At 45.7% G+C, this 23,217-nt stretch overlaps 1 protein-coding gene across 1 annotated transcript; it reads right to left on the reverse strand.

The window, feature by feature from the left end:
* Positions 1 to 264: 264 nt before the first annotated feature.
* Positions 265 to 22,962, reverse strand: clk2b (CDC-like kinase 2b). Its single transcript, XM_034174687.1, has 11 exons — positions 22,441 to 22,962; positions 21,693 to 21,783; positions 15,546 to 15,612; positions 15,349 to 15,465; positions 15,103 to 15,269; positions 12,715 to 12,809; positions 11,421 to 11,550; positions 921 to 1,003; positions 739 to 818; positions 557 to 647; positions 265 to 475 (listed from the first exon to the last, which is right to left on the reverse strand). Exons 1-11 carry the CDS (start codon positions 22,504 to 22,506, stop codon positions 293 to 295), a joined length of 1,170 nt encoding a protein of 389 aa, XP_034030578.1. The 5' UTR covers positions 22,507 to 22,962; the 3' UTR covers positions 265 to 292.
* Positions 22,963 to 23,217: the final 255 nt, after the last annotated feature.

The following is a 23,217-nucleotide window of genomic DNA, read 5'->3' on the forward strand; positions in this document are numbered from 1 at the left end:
GTTAGGGGAGGTGATGGTCTAGTGGTTAAGGTGTTGGGCTTGAGTCCAGAAGATCATGGGTTCAAATCCCCGCCTGACTGGAAAATTACTAAGGGCCCTTGGGCAAGGCCTTTAATCCCCTATTGCTCCCGGTGTGTAGTGAGCGCCGTGTATGGCAGCACCCTGACATCGGGGTGAATGTGAGGCATAATTGTAAAGCGCTTTGAGCATCTGATGCAGATGGAAAAGTGCTATATAACTGCAGTCCAATTACCATTTAGAGCAGATTTCCTGGGATTGGAGAATGGCAGGGTCATCTGCTGATTTCACAGCTGTTCCTCCACGCATGACCCCGTCCCACCTGACGGAGGGGCAGGAAGAAGGGATGGCACAGAGCAGAGGAAAGAAGGATGCGTTTGGAGGGCTCATACTCCAGCATCCACTCCAACAGATCAAAGAACTGATGGTGTTCTGTTCCATGTGACAGCAGGTAATTCTGCAGAACGCAAACACGTCATGAGATAAACAGCAGTAAACATCTCTCTTCTAGTTCTAGTAAACCCCTATGTTTGCTCACCCTTAATGGTTTGCAGTTGGCTTTAACGTAGCGCCCGGCCTTGGAACACTCGTTCCAGTCCAAATGCCCATGACAGAAATATTTGTGCTTTCTGACAAGAAAAGTTTTTTTTTTTTTTTAAATATCAGATACAGAATGTTTGTCTGTGATGTGTCTGACACAGTGTAGACAGAGTTAGTTACCCGCTCCGGGGGATCATCTTCAGGGGAATTGGTCCTTGTATTTTCTCCATCATTGCAAGATGCTCCTTATTGTCATGAGTCTGAGAAAGCACAGAAAGAAAAGTGAAACCCACGCGGCCACGCCAAAACTCGCCACTTTATCTTGCTTTCAGCACACATAAAATTATAGTCACACATTTGACCTGATAGAGTGTGAAACCTTTGTAGTATTCAAACAGGATGCAGCCGATACTCCAGACGTCACAAGGCCGACTCCAACCCAACTCTGCAGGAGGATGAAGGTAGGTCAAAAATTAACAAAAACCCCTTTCACACCACAACTGCTGTAAATAGAAACTAACTGACCAAGAGTTACTCCAAAAAAAAGAAGCTCTACTGTGCTTACAACAAGTTCTTTGATCAGTGGGCTCTTACATGTTTTATAACATCAATCAAAGTGAAAAAAATTTGGCTTTTTGTTACAAAATATAAAGAAAAATCTCAAAGTAAAAACAAATCTCTACAACATGATATAAATCAAAGTAGCTCAAAAGCAGGATCAGGATCAGAGGAAATGGGATCACATTTCAAATATCAAAGCTAAAAAGCAGGACTCGGTACAGAATAAGCAGGATAAAAGAAGAAATCTCAAAGATCAGTGCTCAAAGACCAGATCTGGTTCAAATGAATCACAATCAATGTCAAACCCCAAAGATCAATTATCAAGGCGAGATCAGGTTCAAATGCATCAGGGTCAAAGAGCAAACCTCAAAGACTGATGTTCCAAAAAATCAGGATTAAACCTCAGGGATCAAAGTCAGGATCTGGTTAAAATGAATCAGGATCAAATATCAAACTTCAAAGATCATAGATCAAAGCCAGGACCTGCTCTTTAATTTGGATTCACGCCTAAATGTAATCAGCACTTCCTTAAGCCAAGGCAGACAACTCCATCAGATCTCTTTGACATTTTTTATGTTTTTCGATAGCCTTTTGTCAAACAACCAACATGAAAACATAACCTCTTGATGGATAAAATAAGAGGAAACAACTGCCTAATGTGGCAGCACCACTTTACAGGCGGTAATTAGTATATCTCTGTTGAAAACCATCAGTCACATTAAGTCCATGTCTTAAGAGGTATGCTGCTGACAACAGAAATCAATTATTCCTAATTAAAGTGCAAATTTAAGCACACAACCTTCAAAAAAATCTAATCAGTTAATCTGCACAATCAATTTTCCACTGTCAAACTAACATTGCAGCAAGAGCATATGTTCCCATTCAAAATAGTGTTCAGTTCTATCACAGTGTTAAAACAGAACTCAGAGACTCTTTCAATCAAGGCTCTATTTTTTAGCTGTTTTTGGGTTCATCTTTTTGTTCAGGACAAAAGTGATTTTAATAGGTCCAGTGTTGATATTACTGTCATGGGCTAAATACGCAGTGGAATCAAATCAAATCAATTTTATTTATATAGCACCAAATCACAACAAGCAGTTGCCCCAAGGCGCTTTATATTGTAAGGCAAAGCCATACAATAATTACAGAAAAACCCCAACGGTCAAAACGACCCCCTGTGAGCAAGCACTTGGCGACAGTGGGAAGGAAAAACTCCCTTTTAACAGGAAGAAACCTCCAGCAGAACCAGGCTCAGGGAGGGGCAGTTTTCTGCTGGGACTGGTTGGGGCTGAGGGAGAGAACCAGGAAAAAGACATGCTGTGGAGGGGAGCAGAGATCAATCACTAATGATTAAATGCAGAGTGGTGCATACAGAGCAAAAAGAGAAAGAAACACTCAGTGCATCATGGGAACCCCCCAGCAGTCTAAGTCTATAGCAGCATAACTAAGGGATGGTTCAGGGTCACCCAAGATGTGCCAAGATGTTGTTGGGAAAGTGTAGTGACACGGACCCACAACAGGGGGCGTAAATGAACGGACAATGGAAGGAGTCAAATTATAACACTTTACTGTTGTGAATGTCACAACCAAACACAGCAGATTCAGAATGTGCAACAGTCAATTAACAAAGGTGTCGTGTGGACAGGCTCGACGATAGGAGACGCCCGTCTGGAAACGAACCGGAACCACACGATTTCCACCGCCACCTGAACCCGAGGAATACTGGAGCCGCCAAGTCCCGGAGTGCCCAGGTGGCCACCTTCCCGGCGTGTCGGATCTGGTACTGCTGGCAGAAAGCAAAAGACAGTCAAAGGGTGGGTGTGTGAACACCCAGTAACAATGGTGGGAATGCCACCTCCACCTCTCACTAAACACGTTGCAGCGGTCTCAGATGAAAAGGAGCGCCGTCTTGCACAGCCTCCGCAAAAACGACCGGTTCTCCTGCAAACACAATAACAGATTTATAAATCACAAAAGGCTGAGAGTATTACCTCCAGATGAAGATGATATCTCGGCAGTTTGGTGGAGGTGTCTTCCTGCTTTTATACCAGATGTGATGATTAGTGACAGCTGTCACCACGGCTTGTTCCTGAGGCGGCAGCGCCCTCTCGTGCCTGAAGCCTGCACTTCAGGCAGGGCGCCTTCTGGTGGTGGGCCAGCAGTACCTCCTCTTCAGCGGCCCACACAACAGGACCCCCCCCCTCAACGGGCGCCTCCTGGCGTCCGACCAGGCTTGTCCGGGTGGCGACGATAGAAATCGGCCAGGAGGGCCGGGTCCAGGATGAAGCTCCTCTTCACCCAGGAGCGTTCTTTGGGTCCATACCCCTCCCAGTCCACCAAATACTGGAAACCCCGGCCCATTCGACGGACGTCCAAGAGCCGGCGAACTGTCCAAGCCGGCTCCCCGTCGATAAGACGGGCAGGAGGCAGCACTGGACTGGGTGCACAGAGGGGCGAGGTGTGATGCGGTTTTATCCTGGAGACATGAAAGACCGGATGGATCCGCAGTGAGGCCGGGAGTTGGAGCCTCACTGCGGTAGGACTGAGGACCTTGAGGATGGGGAAGGGTCCAATGAATCGGTCTTTCAACTTGGGGGACTCGACCTGGAGATGGAATGTCCTTGGTGGAGAAGCCACACCTCCTGCCCGGGCTGGTATGTGGGGCGGGGACCGTCGACGGTCTGCATGGGCTTTAGCCCTCGTCCGGGCCCCAACCAAGGCCGATACGGGGCGGTGCGCCACACCCGACGGCAATCTCCGCAGGTGGGCCTGGACCGAGGGCACACCGACCTCTCCCTCCACCAAAGGAAACAAAGGGGGTTGGTACCCCAGACACACCTCGAATGGGGAGAGGCCGGTGGCAGAGGACACCTGGCTGTTATGAGCGTACTCGATCCAGGCCAGATGTTCACTCCAAGCTGTCGGGTGTGCGGAGGTCGTGCACCTGAGGGCCTGCTCCAACTCCTGGTTGGCCCGTTCGACCTGTCCGTTAGTCTGAGGGTGATATCCAGACGAGAGACTTACAGTGGCCCCCAGTTCCCGGCAGAAACTTCTCCACACCTGCGAGGAGAACTGGGGACCGCGATCCGAAACGATGTCTGATGGTATCCCATGCAGCCGGACAACATGGTGGACGAGGAGATCCGCCGTCTCCTGGGCCGACGGGAGCTTCGGGAGGGCCACGAAGTGGGCCGCCTTGGAGAAACGGTCCACTATCCTGAGTATGGTGGTGTGTCCCCGGGACGGCGGGAGGCCCGTGACAAAATCCAGACCGATGTGGGACTAGGGGCGGTGAGGCACAGGAAGTGGCTGTAGAAGTCCCTGTGCCTTCTGGTGGTCAGCCTTGCCCCTGGCGCAGGTGGTGCAGGCCTGGATGTAAGCCCGGACATCAGTCTCCAGGGACGCCCACCAGAAGCGCTGCCGGACTACTGCCATGGTCCTACGCACCCCTGGGTGGCAGGAGAGCTTGGACCCATGACAGAAGTCCAGAACGGCAGCTCTGGCTTCTGGTGGGACGTATAGTCTGTTCTTCGGCCCTATTCCGGGATCCGGGATCCGTGCCAGGGCCTCCCGGACGGTCTTCTCCACGTCCCAGGTCAGAACAGCCACGATAGTGGACTCCGGGAGAATGGGTTCCGGTGGATCCGACAGCTCGGTCTTGACTTCCTGTTCATGCACCCGGGACAGGGCATCCGATCTGGTTTTTTGGTCCCGGGGCGGTAGGTGATCCGGAAGTCAAAACGGCCAAAAACAGTGACCAGCGGGCTTGCCTGGGGTTCAGCTCGCTTGGCGGTCCTGATATACTCCAGGTTCCGGTGGTCAGTGAAAACCGTGAAAGGCACTGACGCTCCCTCCAGCAGGTGTCTCCACTCCTCAAGAGCCTCTTTCACCGCAAGGAGCTCTCGATTGCCCACGTCATAGTTCCGCTCTGCTGGGGTCAACCTGCGGGAAAATAGGCACACGGGTGAAGAACCTTATCGGTTTCTCCGCTCTGGGATAGCACGGCTCCTATCCCTGAGTCAGAGGTGTCCACTTCAACCACAAACTGGCGACCAGGATCGGGCTGCACCAAGACCGGTGCAGTCGAGAACCGGCGTTTCAACTCCCTAAACGCGGCTTCGCACCGATCCGACCAGGTGAAGGGGACCTTTGGTGAGGTCAGGGCCGTCAGGGGGCTAAACTACCTGACTATACCCCTTATGAACCTCCTGTAGAAATTTGCGAAGCCGAGGAACTGTTGCAGCTTCCTACGACTTGTAGGTTGGGGCCAGTCTCTCACCGCTGCGACCTTGGCCGGATCCGGGCGACGGAGTTGGAGGAGATGATAAACCCCAGGAAGGACAAAGAAGTGCGGTGAAACTCACACTTCTCGCCCTTCACAAACAACCGGTTCTCCAACAACCGCTGCAGGACCTGACGTACATGGGTCTCAGGGTCCGGAGAAAAGATGAGTATATCATCCAGATATACGAAGACGAATCGGTGCAGGAAGTCCCGCAAGACGTCATTAACCAAAGTTTGGAACGTCGCGGAGGCGTTAGTGAGGCCGACCGGCATGACCAGGTACTCAAAATGACCTAACGGGGTGTTAAATGCCGTCTTCCATTCGTCTCCCTTCCGGATCCGAACTAGGTGGTATGCGTTCCTAAGATCCAACTTTGTGAAGATTTGGCTCCATGCAGGGGGTGAACACCGAATCCAACAAAGGCAACGGGTATCGGTTTGCGAACCGTGATCTCGTTCAGCCCCAGATAATCAATGCATGGACGAAGACCCACCATCTTTTTTTCCCACAAAAAAGAAACCTGCTCCCATCGGAGAGGTGGAGTTACGGATCAGCCGGCAGCTAAGGAGTCCCGGATGTAGGTCTCCATTGATTCGCGCTCAGGTCGGGAGAGGTTGTACAGCCTGCTGGACGGGAACTCCACGCCTGGCAACAAATCGATGGCACAATCATATGGACGGTGCGGGGGAAGAGTGAGTGCCCGATCCTTGCTAAAAACGTCAGCAAGATCGTGGTACTCAACTGGCACCGCCGACAGATTGGGGGGAACTTGGACCTGCTCCTTAGCCTGGGAACCGGGAGGAACCGAGGATCCCAAACACATCCGATGGTAGGTTTCGCTCCACTGTACCACCACCCCGGACGGCCAATCAATCCGGGGATTGTGTTTCATCATCCAGGGGAACCCCAGAATCACACGGGAGGTAGAAGGAGTCACAAAAAACTCAATCTCCTCCCTATGATTCCCTGATACTACCAGAGTTACTGGTGGTGTCTTGTGTGTGATTAAAGGGAGTAGGGTGCCATCTAGTGCTCGCACCTGCAATGGTGTACGTAGCGCCACCAGAGGGAGCCCTACCTCCCTGGCCCATCTGCTGTCTAACAGATTCCCTTCTGACCCTGTGTCTACCAGTGCTGGGGCCTTGAAGGGTTAATCCCCACTAAGGATTGTAACTGGGAGTCGTGCGGGCAATATGTGTGTGTCCCACGTGAATTTTTTGGCCCACCCTAAGCCCAGTCTCTAGGGGGCGGGCGTTGGGTGTTTAACCGTTCGGGGCAATCGCTCAATTGATGCTCCATTGAGCCACAACCAAACACGCCTGCGTGGAAACCTCCTCTGTCTATTAGGTGGTCTAATGTGGCCCTGCTCGTGTCCATAGCTTCGTCAGCAGGGGGAGCTGTCGCCCCACGGGATGTAGAGGCCAGGGAGCGTGGGAAGGGCGGACCTTTCTCGGACCCGGAAGGAAGAGGGACGGCGCGCGCCCGGCCACGTCCTTCGTCTCGTTCTCGACGGCGTTCCTCCAACCGATTGTCTAACCGTATAATGAGATCAATAAGCCCATCTAATTCCCGGGGTTCATCCTTGGCCACGTGCTCCTTTAGGACTGACGACAGTCCGTTTACAAAGGCGGCGCGGAGCGCAGCGTTATTCCAGCCGGACCTCGCAGCCGCGATGCGGAAGTCGACTGCATAAGCGGCTGCGCTCCGGCGTCCCTGTCTCATCGACAGCAGCACAGTGAAGCGGTCTCTCCCCTGTTAGGGTGATCAAACACAGTTCTGAACTCCCTCACAAACCCAGTGTATGTGTGAAGGAGCCTGTGAATTTTGCTCCCAAAGCGCCGTAGCCCAAGCGCGTGCCTCTCCCCCGAAGCAGAGTGATCACATAAGCTATTTTGATTGCGTCTGACGCGTACATGACGGGACGTTGTGCGAAGGACGAGCGAACACTGCATAAGAAAGTCCGCGCACGTCTCCACAAAACCTCCGTACAGCTCAGGAGGCTTATGTATGCTTCAGGGGATGTGTGGGAGGGGTTGTTGTTGAACCACCACTGGAACATTAATATCTAGCACAGGATTGACAGGAGGAGGAACGCAGCAGCGCCCCTGAGCGCTTGCCGCCACTTGCGCGAGAGAGCCTCCACCCTGCGGTTCAGGAGGATGTTTTGCTCGGCTATTTGATCCATTCGAGCCGTAAAGCGGTGAGAATATGCTGTAGCTCCCAATCACGCCTCCTGCAGATGCCTGCGCTCCCTGCTCTCCCATTGGTTGTTCAACAGCCTGGTGACGCCCCTCAGAGTCCATGACGCTGGCCGAGATATCCTGTTGGGAAAGTGTAGTGACACGGACCCACAACAGGGGGCGTAAATGAACGGACAATGGAAGGAGTCAAATTATAACACTTTACTGTTGTGAATGTCACAACCAAACACAGCAGATTCAGAATGTGCAACAGTCAATTAATAAAGGTGTCGTGTGGCAGGCTCGACGATAGGAGACGCCCGTCTGGAAACGAACCGGAACCACCACGATTTCCACCGCCACCTGAACCCGAGGAATACTGGAGCCGCCAAGTCCCGGAGTCCCCAGGTGGCCACCTTCCCGGCGTGTCTGATCTGGTACTGCTGGCAGAAAGCAAAAGACAGTCAAAGGGTGGGTGTGTGAACACCCAGTAACAATGGTGGGAATGCCACCTCCACCTCTCACTAAACACGTTGCAGCGGTCTCAGATGAAAAGGAGCGCCGTCTTGCACAGCCTCCGCAAAAACGACCGGTTCTCCTGCAAACACTCACAATAATAGATTTATAAATCACAAAGGCTGAGAGTATTACCTCCAGATGAAGATGATATCTCGGCAGTTTGGTGGAGGTGTCTTCCTGCTTTTATACCAGATGTGATGATTAGTGACAGCTGTCACGGATGATGAGTGACCAGCTGTCACCACGGCTTGTTCCTGAGGCGGGCAGCGCCCTCTCGTGCCTGAAGCCCGCACTTCAGGCAGGGCGCCTTCTGGTGGTGGGCCAGCAGTACCTCCTCTTTCAGCGGCCCACACAACAGATGTGGCATGCCGTCAGCTCCCCCACAACATTTGGTGTGTGTGTGGTGTGTTGTGTGTGTGTGTGTGTGTGTGTGTGTGTGTGTGTGTGTGTGTGTGTGTGTGGTGTGTGTGTGTGTGTGTGTGTGTGTGTGTGGCGCACTCCCCCCCAACAAGTGCATGCGTGTGGGTTTTTTTTTTAAAACCAGGGTTATTTAACCGCAGAGTTCTGTATTGCTTCCCCTTTATGTATTATTTTGTAAGAGTGTTCCATGATGCCTACACAAAATGGCTGATGCACATCCAAATGTCCTTGTAACTATCTGATTTTTAACGTAACTGCCTTTCAAAATAGCTGACGCACAAAATGTCCTTGTATTTGATAAAACTATCAGATCCTTATACAGTAGTTTAATTGATAAAACCATCTGATCTTTTTATATATGTTTAATTGATAAAACCAAAGGATTCGTGTCTATTTGGAAAAAGAATCAGCATGATGGATCACTGTTTTATTGCGTGACACTACATACATAAACACACACTATAAGATTTTTACATAACAACCATGAACGCACTGTGAACAGACACCACCCATTTTCACCACTGCAGCCAGTTCACATAGACACTGACTCAAGCCAGGTTAAGGACCGCCCATATGGGGGTGGCTTAGGCTGAAGTAATAAAAGTTAGAGAACAAAGGAAGTCTGGGTTCTTTGTTCCTGGTGTTTGTATGCGACCGGTTCAAGATCCCAACACTGAGATAACTCTGTATTGGTGTAACAACTATTTACAATCCAACATCTAATCTTAGAAGTCCGTTTCCTGTCCAATTCTTTTTGGAGGTCTAACCATGATAAAAGAACGTAACATTTTATATCAACCCAGTGATATTCACTAATTATACAGCTGTTTTTTAATTCATTTTCCTCCAAATCAGCAGCACGATGTGGTGCAGCTTGTCCCATGGAACACAATGCGAGCAGCTGCAGCAGCGTGAGCTGCTGTTCCTGTTCAACAGACACCATCGTGTGCACAAACCGTCGCGCCGGTGATCGTACATGGCTGCCCGTCAGTGTGATGTTTTATGGTGCACAAATTCGAAGTGTTTCGTGCTGTTTCACCGTATTTGTCCAAACATCATCCAAACTCACACTATGTGTGAAGGGGCCTTAAATATAATATATATATATATATATATATATATATATATATATATATATATATATATATATATATATATATATATATATATATATATATATATATATATATATATATACACGAGGTCTGTTAGAAAAGTATCTGACCTTTTTATTTTTTTCAAAAACCATATGGATTTGAATCACGTGTGATTGCATCAGCCAAGCTTGAACCTTCGTACGCATGCGTGAGTTTTTTCACGCCTGTCGGTTGCGTCATTCGCCTGTGAGCAGGCTTTGTGTGAGCAGTGGTCCACCCCTCTCGTTGTTTTTTTATTGCGAATAAATGTCTGGACGATTTGGAGCTTTGCTGCATCAATTTTTTTCCAGAAACTGTGAGAGACCTCCAGCTGGACACCGTTTGGAAAATTAATATGGCTTTCAGGGACAATTTTATGGGGATTACACAGATTAAGGAGTGATCCAGACAGTTTAAAGACCGCCCACAACTGCTGAGAGAGCGCACGGCTCCACCGTGACGCGCGGAACTCCGCTCCTCTTTCCATGACAAAAACTCCTGTAACAGTGGAATGTGCCGTTCATTTCTAAACTGGACGCTGTCTTGATCTGGTATGTCGTCTGACTAGCACAGGAATTGTGAAAAGACGTGGACATCAGCACTTTTTCGGCACATTGAGACAGACGTGCGTAGGAGTTCCGTGCGTCGCGGTGGAGCTGCATGGTTCAAAGCAACGCCGTGATAAAGCCTCACAGGACATGTTGGGGCATGTCCAGCTCATGCTCAATTTCTCAGATAATCACACGACTGAAAAGCAACCGACAGCCGTCTGAAATCCGCCTGAAAGCCGTCCTGTGAGACCAACACGGAGGTGGTTTTGTGCCGCATCATGAACGGCTTCGTGGCGCGTCCCTCCACTTTTCTTTCCATGAAAAAAACTCCTGTAACAGTGGAATGTGCTGAAAAAGTGCTGATGTCCACTCCTTCTGCCTTTTTGTGAAAGTCAGACGACGTCCCGGATCAACAAAGCCTTCACGTTGGAAATTATCTGGTTGTTTCAGCGGGGTTTGAGCTTGTTGATCGGCGCTCAGAGTACGGCGCGCTCTCAGCAGTTGTGGGCGGTCTTTAAACCGTCTGGATCACTCCTTAATCTGTGTAATCCCCTTAAAATCGTCCCTGAAAGCCATATTAATTTTCCGAATGGTGTCCACCTGGAGGTCTCTCACAGTTTCTGGAAAAAAATTGATGCAGCAAAACTCCAAATCGTTCAGACATTTATTCGCAACGAGAGGGGTGGACCACTGCTCATACAAAGCCTGCTCACAGGCGAATGACGCAATCGACAGGCGTGAAAAAACTCACGCATGCGCACGAAGGTTCAAGCTTGGCTGATGCAATCACACGTGATTCAAATCCATATGGTTTTTGAAAAAAATAAAAAGGTCAGATACTTTTCTAACAGACCTCATATATATATATATATATATATATATATATATATATATATATATATATATATATATATATATATATATATATATATATATATATATATATATATATATGTCATGAGAAGTGGATTGTCAATGATGGGCTCATTCCTGTTGTAATCAGAAGGACAAGCCCGTCATAGACAATGGAGTGCATTGACAGTTTGCAAATGCTCAGTTTGCATGACATGAAAGCATCAATGAAGAGCAACAAATCAACAGCAAAATGAATTATATATAAAAAAAAAAAAAAGAAACTCCCTTGATCTTGATGTAGTTGCTGAACTATAAAAAGCGTTCAGACAAGACAATGTCACTGAACCTGTCTTACCCAGGATGACCTCTGGAGCACGATAGTGACGTGTAGACACGAGGGCAGAGTGATGTTCGTGGTCAAAGGTGGCACTGCCAAAGTCAGCAAGGCGCACTGTGGTATCATTAACTCGCTTCTCATTGCACTTCTAAGGAAGGAGAAGCAGACGTTGAAAAGCCTTTTCAATGCATTATTTAATAACTGTATTCAATAGTAATAACAATAATATTAATATACTAGTACTATAAAATAAATAATAGCATCAGTTATAATATTGATGTTTTGAAAAACAGATACATTCATTCATTTTCTGTACATTTATTCTAATTAAGGGTCACTGGGGGACTGAAGCCTATCTATCAGTCACTGGGTCAAAGGCGGCGAACACCCTCGACAGGCCGCCACTCCATCACAGGGCCACGTGTAGACAAACATATTCACACACTCATCTATGGTCACTTAAGAGGGGAACCCACAGAAACACAGGGAGAACATGCAAACTCCAGAAAGAAGGGACCAGGTCAATAACAAACCTGGGACCTCTTTGCTGTGACGCAACAGTGCAAACCACTAAACCACTGTGTTGTTTTTGGGCAGCACGGTCATCATAAATTTTCTATACCCACTTACTCCATTTAAAGGTTCATAGGAGTATTGGAGTCTATCCCAGCAGACATAGAGCATAAGGCGGCGTACACCTTGGACAAGACACCACCCTGTTGCAGGACCGCATAATAGACAAACAAACACATACACGTACACCTACGGTCAGTTTAGAAACACCAATCCACATAACCTTTGGAAGTGGGATGAAGTCAGAGCAGCCGGAGAAAACCCACTCTAACATGGTGAGAACATGCAAATTTCACACAGAAAGGCCCAGATGGGAAGTGAACTCATGACATACTTGCTGTGAGGCAACAGTGCTAACCACTTATCCACCGTGCTGTCAAACACACATACTTTTATTCAATGTCAATAAATGTAGAATGATATAACCTCACTGAAAATCTGACAAAAAGTTGTTGAAATGCAAATAACTCTTGATTTTACAGATGGTTTTAGACAGAACAAATGTTTTAAACTACTACTTGAGTGTATGCGTGTGTGTGTGTGTTATTTTACATTTATAGACATTGACATTTCTTTGTACATCATTTGACGATGGCATTTAGAGCTCTTCGTGTGCACGTGGGTGTGTCTTTACTACACGTGTGTATGTTTGCAGACTTATAAATAATTTCACAAATATCATTATTCCTCTGTGAGCTTGGATGGACTGAGTCCAGCTCTGGATCTAGTTGTTTCTAACCTTGTCAGCGTTGTATACGAGGGAGTAGTCTGAGTTGACAAACAGGATGTTCTCAGGCTTCAGGTCGGTGTGAGTCAGCTTGTTGTCATGGAGAACTGCATTTGAGATGAAGGAAAAGAGGAGAGCAGTGAGCCAATGCCCTCCACTGGCTGGTTTTTGCATTTGTTCAACACATAGAAAAAAAATATAAAAATCAAGTTTAATCTGTTGCACAAAATTTCAGTGCGTATCTTGTTTAATATAAAATATTAACATCAAATAATACAACATACATGTTTTGGATGAATATGAACAAATTATGCAGTAATGTGAAACAAGAAAAAAAAATTAAAATTAAGATTTTCCTGTTTGAGGAGCCACCTTCCACTCACATGGAACCGAATCAGGGCTCTCAAATACAAGCTGGGGGCCACTTGAATAAAAAAAAAGTGAACATTTATTGTAATGCTACCTCCAACTGTATTACTTCTTCTTGATGATGTGACAAGTACTGCATAGCTGTCCCATTAAACTCTACAAACACCACTAACAATTATAGTAAGTGGGGTTTGGGAGCATGCACCACACTACAGAACTGATAAGGGTTATGACTGGCAACCACACAGACAGACAGCGGGTCCATTCCACCTAACCATCCACGTGCTGCCACCTGGTGATACGTTGGTGTCCATTTGTTATCCAGTCACATCTTTGTGCTGGATCATGCACCGGAAAAACTCCACATAGCCAAAGTGTTGGAGGTGACATTCTCTCATGATGCACAGGGAACTCTGTGTCTCCACTGTGACATGTTGCCATGTGGCACCCTTCCCTGAGCATGATCAAGCATGCAGGTGCCTCAGTGCTGATGACGTAACAACTGGGAAAGGTCAAATGGTTGCTAACGTTTCACCTGGCTGTGGGAGACAGATGGCTACTGGGACAGATGGGAATGGACCGGCTGTTTGCTTGGATTGTTATCAACCAGGACCCACGCTGGTTCCACAGTGTGGTGATTACGGGGGGCACCATCACATGTTACCACATCTGACCCAAGCAGCTAATAATTCGAAATTAGCGCATCACAAAACATTGCACCGACGGGCAGGCTTGCACGAAACCAGTGCGAGAGTTCGTGTACGCGCTGGTGTGTTCCAGGCAGCAACACAAAATGCCAGCTGCGGCACATTGTGCTGCTTATGTGGAGGAACTATAAAAAACCAGCCAGTACCTGTGGGACCACATCACGCGAGCAATACAAATATGATCTGTCTGTTTCTCTCTAAATGACCCATGGTCACAGATATACAGTCGTGAAATGACATGAATGAGAAGCAGTTCGCTCGTCTCATTCATGTCCACATCTGCAGGCGCGTCTCCAACTGGCTGCATGCATGTCTTGTGGACGACGTGCCGCAGGGCACCGTCATGTGGAACAGAGCTCACATGGGTGACGTGACAGTGAGATCACCTGCTATGTGTTCTGATCTGATGGTCCATTTCAACCTGGGAGCAGCCTTTCCATGTGAGCACTCGCTCACTGCAGCACGTCGCCACAGTGATATATGTTTTTATTTATGTCCACTTGATAACAGCAAACAGACACACGCACGTCACAGTGGGCAGTTGTTTGTCCATGTCTGTCCAAATGTAGCCATTCGCTCCCCTCGGGACGTGAACTCATGATCTCCGGCATGGGAGTCGGACTCTCTAACCAGAAGGCTAAAACTCAGGGCTCTGGCCTTGTGACCAGAGAATCCTTTTGAGCTGTTGGGAGTGAGGTTTACTAACTACATCTGCACCGCGACACCTGCTGGCCTCCGTTACACAAACACAGTACGTGGTGTCCTGCTGGAATGTCCAGATCCACAGATTTCCACAGCCGCTTCAGTGGGAGGACACACCTCCTGTCATCTCAGCACACACACCAAAGTCACACTCGTGTGGGACTTAGACAAATTTCTCTGCGAGTACAAAAGTGATTGTCTGCAGTCTGTTGTCATGCCAAGAGTCCAACTGTCCACACATTTTCTAAGTGCCATGCAAGCTGTGTTAGATGTTCATGCGTGTCACCTGGAATTTGGCCGGTACCTGCCGCGAGAGGGTGTGATGGGTTTGCACAGCGCACACTTTGTCTTTCAGGCACTTGTGTGTGTAAATAGTTGTAGCAACAGGTGTACGAGGTGTTGGAGGCAGGGACGACATTACATGGTTTGCACACAATTCCTGCATCATGCACACTAAGTGTGCACTTCATTCAAACTTCACACTATGTGTGAAGGGGCCCTTAAAACTGTTTGCTGTTCGGTCAGAGGAGAAGTGATGAATATTCTTCGTCTTCTTCTTGTATTTGACATTGATCCAGATGTATGAGAACGCACATGGATGTAGTTAGTGCGACGGACTCACAGCTGACGGCGTGGCAGATTTGATGGGCCATGTGTCGGACTTGGTTAATGGGATACGGCAGGAAGTTGTTTGCTTTCAGGAAGTCAAAGGTGCTGAGTGACAGCAGCTCAAATGAAATGCAAATGTGACCGCTGCAGTTGAACCAGTCCAGCATCTGCACACACAGACTGGTGACAGAGACATCCGGTAATTAGATCGGGACAAAACCAACTTGGTGACAAGAACTCTAAATAACAAACTTCTCACTGCTCGTTGTGCGGGTCTTTCTCACTGATCCTCTCCAGCACACTGATTTCCAGTCTGGCTGCTTCTCTGTACTTCTCCAAGTTCTTTATGATCTTCACGGCTATTTGAACCCCACCTCTGTCAGTTAAAATGTGCAGTGTTTAAAAATAATAAACATTACATGTTCCATATTAGGCCATCACTCATTAATTAATTACCTGCCGTGATCCAAACACTGGACCACTTTCCCAAAAGTTCCTTCACCTAAAGTGCTGACAATCTCATCTAGAAGACAAGCAGAAAAGAATTACTGGAGCTCTTATAACAACAAAGAGAAAGATTAAAAGTTTCACACGGGGGCAAAAACTGTTATCTATCCACCTGGGGGTGCAAATTTATTTATTTTTTTTGTAATTTAAGTTTTTATTGATTTAAACATTTACCAAAACAAATATGAACAAACAGAAACAAACATAAGTAGAAACAAAGGCTGGTGCACCCACCTCCCCCTCCCTTCCCATTCAGGGTAACCACACAATACAGGTTACAGAAAGACAAAAAACAAATATCTGCAATGAACTGGAGAGAGAGAGAGAGAAAAAAACTTCAAAAGCACGTATCACAAAGGTCTTATATACCACTTTTAAGAGTGTCCTAAAAGCTATTCCATTCAATGTCTCTGTCCCCTTTCAAGTTGCTGAGCATGGCCTCATAAGAGGCTGTGTCCGCCATTGATTTAACACAGTCTTTTATCTCAGGGCGCACAGTGGTCTTCCAGTGTCTTAAGACAATTCTAGATGCTGTCACAAGACCGACCATAACAACTGAAAGAACTCCTTTGGAAACATTTGGCATTTGAGATCTATCTCCCAATAAACACAATTCTGGGGTGTGAGGGACTTCTGATCCAGACCAGTCACTTAGAACTTTCAAGACTGTAGTCTGAAAAGGTGAAACCAACGAACATCCCCAAAGGCAGTGTAAGTATGTCCCTAGGTTAACTTTACATTTCCAACACAAATTGCCCAACATTAGTTTCATTCTGTGCAGTCTGGTAGGAGTATGATAATATCTATGCAACACCTTGTATTGTATAAATTTACTTCTGGCCTCCTTCACATATTTACCACTACCTGATAAGATGTCTAACCATTTTTCATTTGCGTATTCTATTTTTAAATCCTGCTACCAAACAAGTTTAATATTTGATGATTCACCACTTAAACTATAATTAGTATATAATATATAATTAATAAAACCGAGAGGCAGTGTGGCAATCACGTGGCATTTTAATATAACCTAAAATATCATTCTCAACAGTATGTTTAAGTTTAGAGGTCACACAGTGTCTCATTTGTAAATATTTCCAGAAGTTTGCTCTGCCTTCCAGTTTAAATGTACGAGTTAAATCCTCATAGGACTTAAATTGTCCATCTTTATACAAATCTTCAATAATGCATATACCACGTGAATGCCACTGCCTCCAAAACACAGGTGTTTTACCAATACATATAGCAGGGTTGTTCCAGAGAGACGCATACTTCTGAATAAGATGTGAAAGCTTTAACATTTTATGAGCCTTTGACCAAACCTCGCAAGAGTGAATAAGAACCGGGTTAGTTGTATCAATCTTTTGAGACAATTTGTGTTTTGGATCAAATGGTGAACAGATATCGATTTCAATGTTTAACCAATCTTGTTAATTCTCAGTCCCCTCCTAATATTTAACTAATTTAGTCATTTCAAATGACAAGCAGTAAAGTTTTAAATCTGGAAGTCCCAGCCCGCCTTTCTCTCTAGGAGCATATAATATATCTAGTTTTATTCTTGCTCTTTTACCTCCCCACAAGAACTGTGTAATCAATTTTTCATACCTTTAAAAAGTATCCAATGGGATTGTAATGGGTAACATCATAACCACATAATTAAACTGAGGGGCTGTAATCATTTTAATAATATTAATCTTGCTCCACAATGTCAGTTTCAATGTTCCCACTTTTCAAAATTTGTTTTAATTTTTGACAACACTGAGTTGAAATTTAGTAAGGGTAATTCCTCCAAATCTTGACATAATGTAATCCCCAAATATTTCATGCCTTTTGGTTTCCACTTAAATTTGAATTTTTCCACCATATGTGAATAACAAAGACCCACCAGGGGTGCTAATTTATTAAAGGATGCTACCAGTCCAAGAATTAAAAATTAATATGAAAACACTAAATTTGTATTTTTTAAGATGCTAACTTACACCCTAATAGTGTGTTTTGCATATAAGCAGCAGCAGCCTTAATGGCCATTATGACCAAAGAGGTCACAAGCAAGAAGACCTCCAGTCTTGGATCTACCCCTATATGTCAATACACTGAAAAAAGAAAATACTTAAACCAACTTAATTGAATTGTGTCAATTAAGTGTCTGATTTATCAATCAGACACTTGGGGCCTCATATACAAAGGCTGCATATGCACAAAAACGTAGTACGAGGTCTGTCCAAAAAGTAACGGACCTTTTTTTATTTTTTTCAAAAACTATGGATTTGAATCACATGTGATTGCATGAGCCAAGCTTGAACCTTTGTGCGTATGCGTGAGTTTTTCCACGCCTGTCGGTTGCGTCATTCGCCTGTGGGCAGGCTTTGAGTGAGCACTGGTCCACCCCTCCTGTCGGATTTCTTTTGTCTGAGAACTTGCTGAGAGACTGCCGCTTTGCTCCATGAAATTTTTTCAGAAACTGTTAGAGACAGGCAGTTTGAAACCATTCGATAGATTCAGTTGGATATCGGTGAAGATTCTGTCGGCGTCACGCGGATTATGGACTGTTAAAACCTTTTTAAAGACGGCCCACAGCAGTGGAGGGCGCGCGGCACACCAAGCGGCCATCGACAGGCTGGATCGACCAGATCATTTCTAAACTGAATGCTGTGTTGATCCGGGACATCATGTGACTACCACAGAAATGACAAGAGAGCTGGACATAGCACTTTGCGGCACATTCCACTGTTACAGGAGATTTTGTAATGAAAGACGTGCGGAGGATTTCGCGCGTCGGCACGAAGCAGCTCAAGACGCGCAGCAAAAAAACACCTCCGTCTTGGAAGTCTCACAGGACATGTTGTAGCATGTCCAGCTGTTCCACAATTTCTCAGATAATCACTCGACTGAAAGCCATCGAAAGCCGTCTGAATCTTCTGCATGGTTTCCAACACGGAGGTGTTTTTTTTTTGCTGCGCATCCTGAGCTGCTTCGTGCCGACGCGCGAAATCTTCCGCACGTCTTTCATTACAAAATCTCCTGTAATAGTGGAATGTGCCACAAAAGTGCTATGTCCAGCTCTGTTGCCATTTCTGTGGTAGTCACATGATGTCCTGGATCAACACAGCATTCAGTTTAGAAATGATCTGATCGATCCAGCCTGTTGAATGGCCGCTCGGCGCGCCGCACACCCTCCGCCGCTGTGGGCTGTCTTTAAAAAGGTTTTAACAGTCCATAATCCGCGTGACGCCGACAGAATCTTCACCGATATCCAACTGAATCTATCAAATGGTTTCCAACTGCCTGTCTGTAACAGTTTCTGAAAAAAATTTCATGGAGCAAAGCGGCAGTCTCTCAGCAAGTTCTCAGACAAAAGAAATCCGACGGGAGGGGTGGACCAGTGCTCACTCAAAGCCTGCCCACAGGCGAATGACGCAACCGACAGGCGTGGAAAAACTCACACATGCGCACGAAGGTTCAAGCTTGGCTGATGCAATCACACGTGATTCAAATCCATATAGTTTTTGAAAAAATAAAAAGGTACGATACTTTTTGGACAGACCTCGTATACATCCGTCTCCACGCAAACATTCAGATGTATCAAAAGTGAAATGACTGTGGAAATGTGCAGTACCTTGCGCCAAGTTTGTGGCTGGCATACGCACTTTTCTACAGCTATTGTTCCTCTGGTGACATGTAAAGGTGATTTTGAGAAACTGTTAATAGTGTGAAAACAAGAAGTCATCAGAGTGATATGCACACCAGAGACACACTTAGGAACAATTAACACACCCACGTGTTTGCAATTATATGGGTGGATATAAAAGCATGCACAAAGTGATGAAGAAAATGACATTAGCAATGGCTGTGTTAGCACTGTTAGAGGACCTTGCAAATGGTACAATCAAACATGAGCAAGTATTCAGGGAACGGGAGGATTTAGTCACAACTGACGATAATTGGGTCATAAACCGATTTCGTTTACCAAGGCCACTGTTACTGGAGTTGTGTGCAGAACTGGGGTGGCCCTAGAACACAATATAATGAGGAGCCAGGCGGTTGTCTGTGCCCCACAGGTGCTGACCATGCTTGGCCAATCAGGCAGGAATATGCCAGTCAACACTGAGCCAAGCCATGCCAGCTGTGTGGAATGCAATCATCTGAATGTCATCCTGGTACATCACATTCCAACATTAAAGCACAATTTGCAGTGAGAGCCGGTTTCCCTAACATAATCGGAGCTATTAACTGCGCACATATTGCTATAAAGGCGCCATCACATCATGATGAATTTGTTTTTGTTAATAGGAAACATTTTCATTCCAATGTTCAAATCATATGTGATAAGCAAATGCATTGCCTTGGGTTGGGAACAGGTTACGGGTTGGCATGGTGTGTGATGGGTGGCTGCTTGGTGAGTAAATAGTTCATTTGTGTAATTGTTCCGAATGAAAACCAGCGCGGGCACATTTGGGCATGTGCGAATTCAAATATGTTTTTGTTATTATTATTAATGTTTTTTCTTTCTTGATAGTGAAACTAGAGCCTTCTTAACAGCCCCCTAATTGTCTCTGTGTTCAGTATTTGTCAATAAACGTGTAAGTAAAGTTGTGAATGTCACACACTATCAGCCGCAGTGTACCTCATATTTATAACTTCACTCTGTGTGTGTGCTGCTCTGAGCACAGTGTTTATGACCTCACACACACACACACACACACACACACACACACACATGCTTCCACTAACTTTTTCCATTTCATGTTTATTCCATTTGACAGTGGACCAAATAAACTATCCCTGTATGTCTCCACTTTATTTACATCATCTGTAGCTCACACTCTGTGTAATTTCTTTTCTGTGTTCATGTTGACTGATCTGACGGAGAGGGAAATCCCAGCTCCCAGGATCTGTTTAAATTAATTTGCATATTTAAATGGGGGTGTGGAAAGGGAGGAGTTTGGTACATCTACATGTGCACTCAATTCCACATTCAGTGGGATGTACAAACGGAATGTGCTTGGATCCATGCATACGCACACTTTGAGACAGCTGGATATTTTTGTGCGTACAAGTTTCTGGGTTTTAACAAACACCATGTTTTAATAGGAAATTCATGCAAGTCTTTGTACATGAGACCACTGGATACTATGATTACTAACGAAGCTTCACAAATAACTTTATCAAACTGTCTGTCTTTATTTTCTTTTACATGTGAATTGTCAACCTTGCCAAAAATAGAAGGTTCACTGATCCTTATCTGATCAGAAATCAATATTTCTGAGCTGAATATGCAGCTTTTGTGAAGTTTCTTATGGAAATATTGCAGACCCACTGAGTGACTCCATTAATCCTATTTAAATTCAGTTACACCATCCTGTCCACTCCTTGTCAAGCTCCCCATGTTCTTGAATTGGATACTTGTCAACCTTCTGAAGACTACCATCATCCCGTCTCAGGTCATCATTTCCTGCCACACTTTTCCCTTCCAGTGAGGTTTCCATGTGCATGCTTTGATACAGTGCACTGTGAATAGCCAGTCCTTTCAGCAATGACCTTCTGTTGCTTCACCCTCCTTGTAGAAGGTGTCAGTGTCTTCTGGATAACTTTCAAGTCAGCAGTCTTCCCCATGGTTGTGGTTGTGCATACTGAACCAAAATGAGAGATTGACGGTATTTACGCTGCATAAAAGTGAGTTTCTCAAACGTGAAATTAAATATTCTAATATTTTGAAATAGTTTTTCTGTTTTTTAGCTGTAGACTGTAATTATTAAAAGTAACATTTTAAAGTAAAATTTAAAAACGCTTGAAACCTTTTACTTTACACAAAAGTAAATAGAAATATCTGACACAAAGTAAACATTTTGCTAATATCATCAGGGGATGTTCAAATTGGACAACTGAGTCACAAGATATCATGAAAATAAATTCCTAATAACAGCTACATTTTGAAAAATGGCTGGAACTTTTACCAAAGTGGCTGAAAGTAGTTTCTAATATTGTTGCCTGCCAGTGACGTCTGATGCTTGTGTGACACTCTGAATGATTTCTGCGGTTAATCTTCAAAATCATTTTTATAGGGTGTGTTGACATGTCTACATAAATGATGCTCACATCTGTCCTCCAGGATGTCTCCACTTTTGTAGATCAGGTGACCGTTCTCGGTGTCCCTCCTGCCGCTGCGTGGAGCTTCACCACTGCTCTGCTGGAATCAAACATGTGGAGCAACAGAAGACAACTCAGGACAGAGATGATCTGCCTCCGTCGCCTCCGACTCTGACTGAAGGATGAGCTGCTGCTCAGAACATTGGACCGCTGTGTCTTCTAGGACAAAGGTTACAGCTGGACTCAACCAAGCAGAGCACTTACGCATTAAAAATTACATGCACACTGAAGTGTTTCCCGAGTGAAGAGCATTAAGTGTGTCTTTCAGCTGTCTTATTAAAACCGTGATAGAGGAATACTGAATTCCATAATGTGAGCTTTTACATTAAGGTTAATCCTAAAATCCTGAACCTCGGCTAAATGAGGTTAATAAGAAAATGTCAAGTGAGTTCTGGCCTCCGTGAAGGAGCAGAGGCTCTATTTCCATCCATGTTCTAAGGCTGTTATTAATATCAGAAGCCAGCTGTGCTGAGACGACATCGCAGGACTGGGGGTCGCCAAAAACAGTCAGCACTGAGGTACAGCAACCACTAACTCACCTAAATACACGCTCCCCATACAGGAGGACCGCAAATAAAAATACTGAATTCTACATGAAAGTCGAGCTGAACGTCAGCCGCTTAAAGTGTAAATTATTTCAGCTTAAGGGTTAACGGTGGGAGACGCAAACAAAAGCATAGGAAGTGGAGATACTCACAGAGAAGCAGAGGCAGATGGAGTCCAGAAAAAACTTGCACAGAGAATACAGCTTTCCTTTTCCCATTATGCAAAATGGCAAAGCTACTGAGACTAAGGACAAACGCGAAACTTGAGGATGGGAACAGAAGAGGATGGAGGAAGGTAAGTGTAAGGTGAAAGAGAGGAGGAAGAGCAAGAGCGGCTTAAAACATGACAATTAGAACGGGAGGATACCCCCCAACCAAGGGGGAAAAAATAACCTGAAACCACCAGCGAATACGGGACGTGTCAACTAGGCTGTCTGACCGCCAGCGTCGGAGAGGGAAAAATACTCAACGACCAGATACCAAAGACTGGAAGGACACGGCTGAAGTAAAGGACAGAAACAGAAAGTGAGAGACACAAATGACACAGAAAGACAGTCAGGAGTGAGACGGGTTCTAATAATAAACTTTGATCTGGAGACGAGAACCAAGATGTGGCCATAACAGTGGGGGAGGAGGGTGGCAGAGATCCTGTTTCACTCCACTTTCTCGTGCTCCTCTTAAGCCCTGCAAAAAAAAGCTGTCCTGCTCCACAGACGTGCTGCAAATCCTCGTGAAAGCACAGAGCACACGTTCTTTCACACAAACAACTCATGGAATTTATTCATTTAATGCTTCACTGAACACAGACTGAGACATTTCTGACACTAACTTCAAATGAGGTCTTAAAATGTATGAAAATGCAACACTCGAAAACTGTTAAAATATTAAACGGAAATGTTACAACAGTGATGCAGCTTGCTGACAAAAAC

Source organism: Thalassophryne amazonica, chromosome 7 (genome assembly GCF_902500255.1).
Source record: "Thalassophryne amazonica chromosome 7, fThaAma1.1, whole genome shotgun sequence".
NCBI lineage: Eukaryota > Metazoa > Chordata > Actinopteri > Batrachoidiformes > Batrachoididae > Thalassophryne > Thalassophryne amazonica.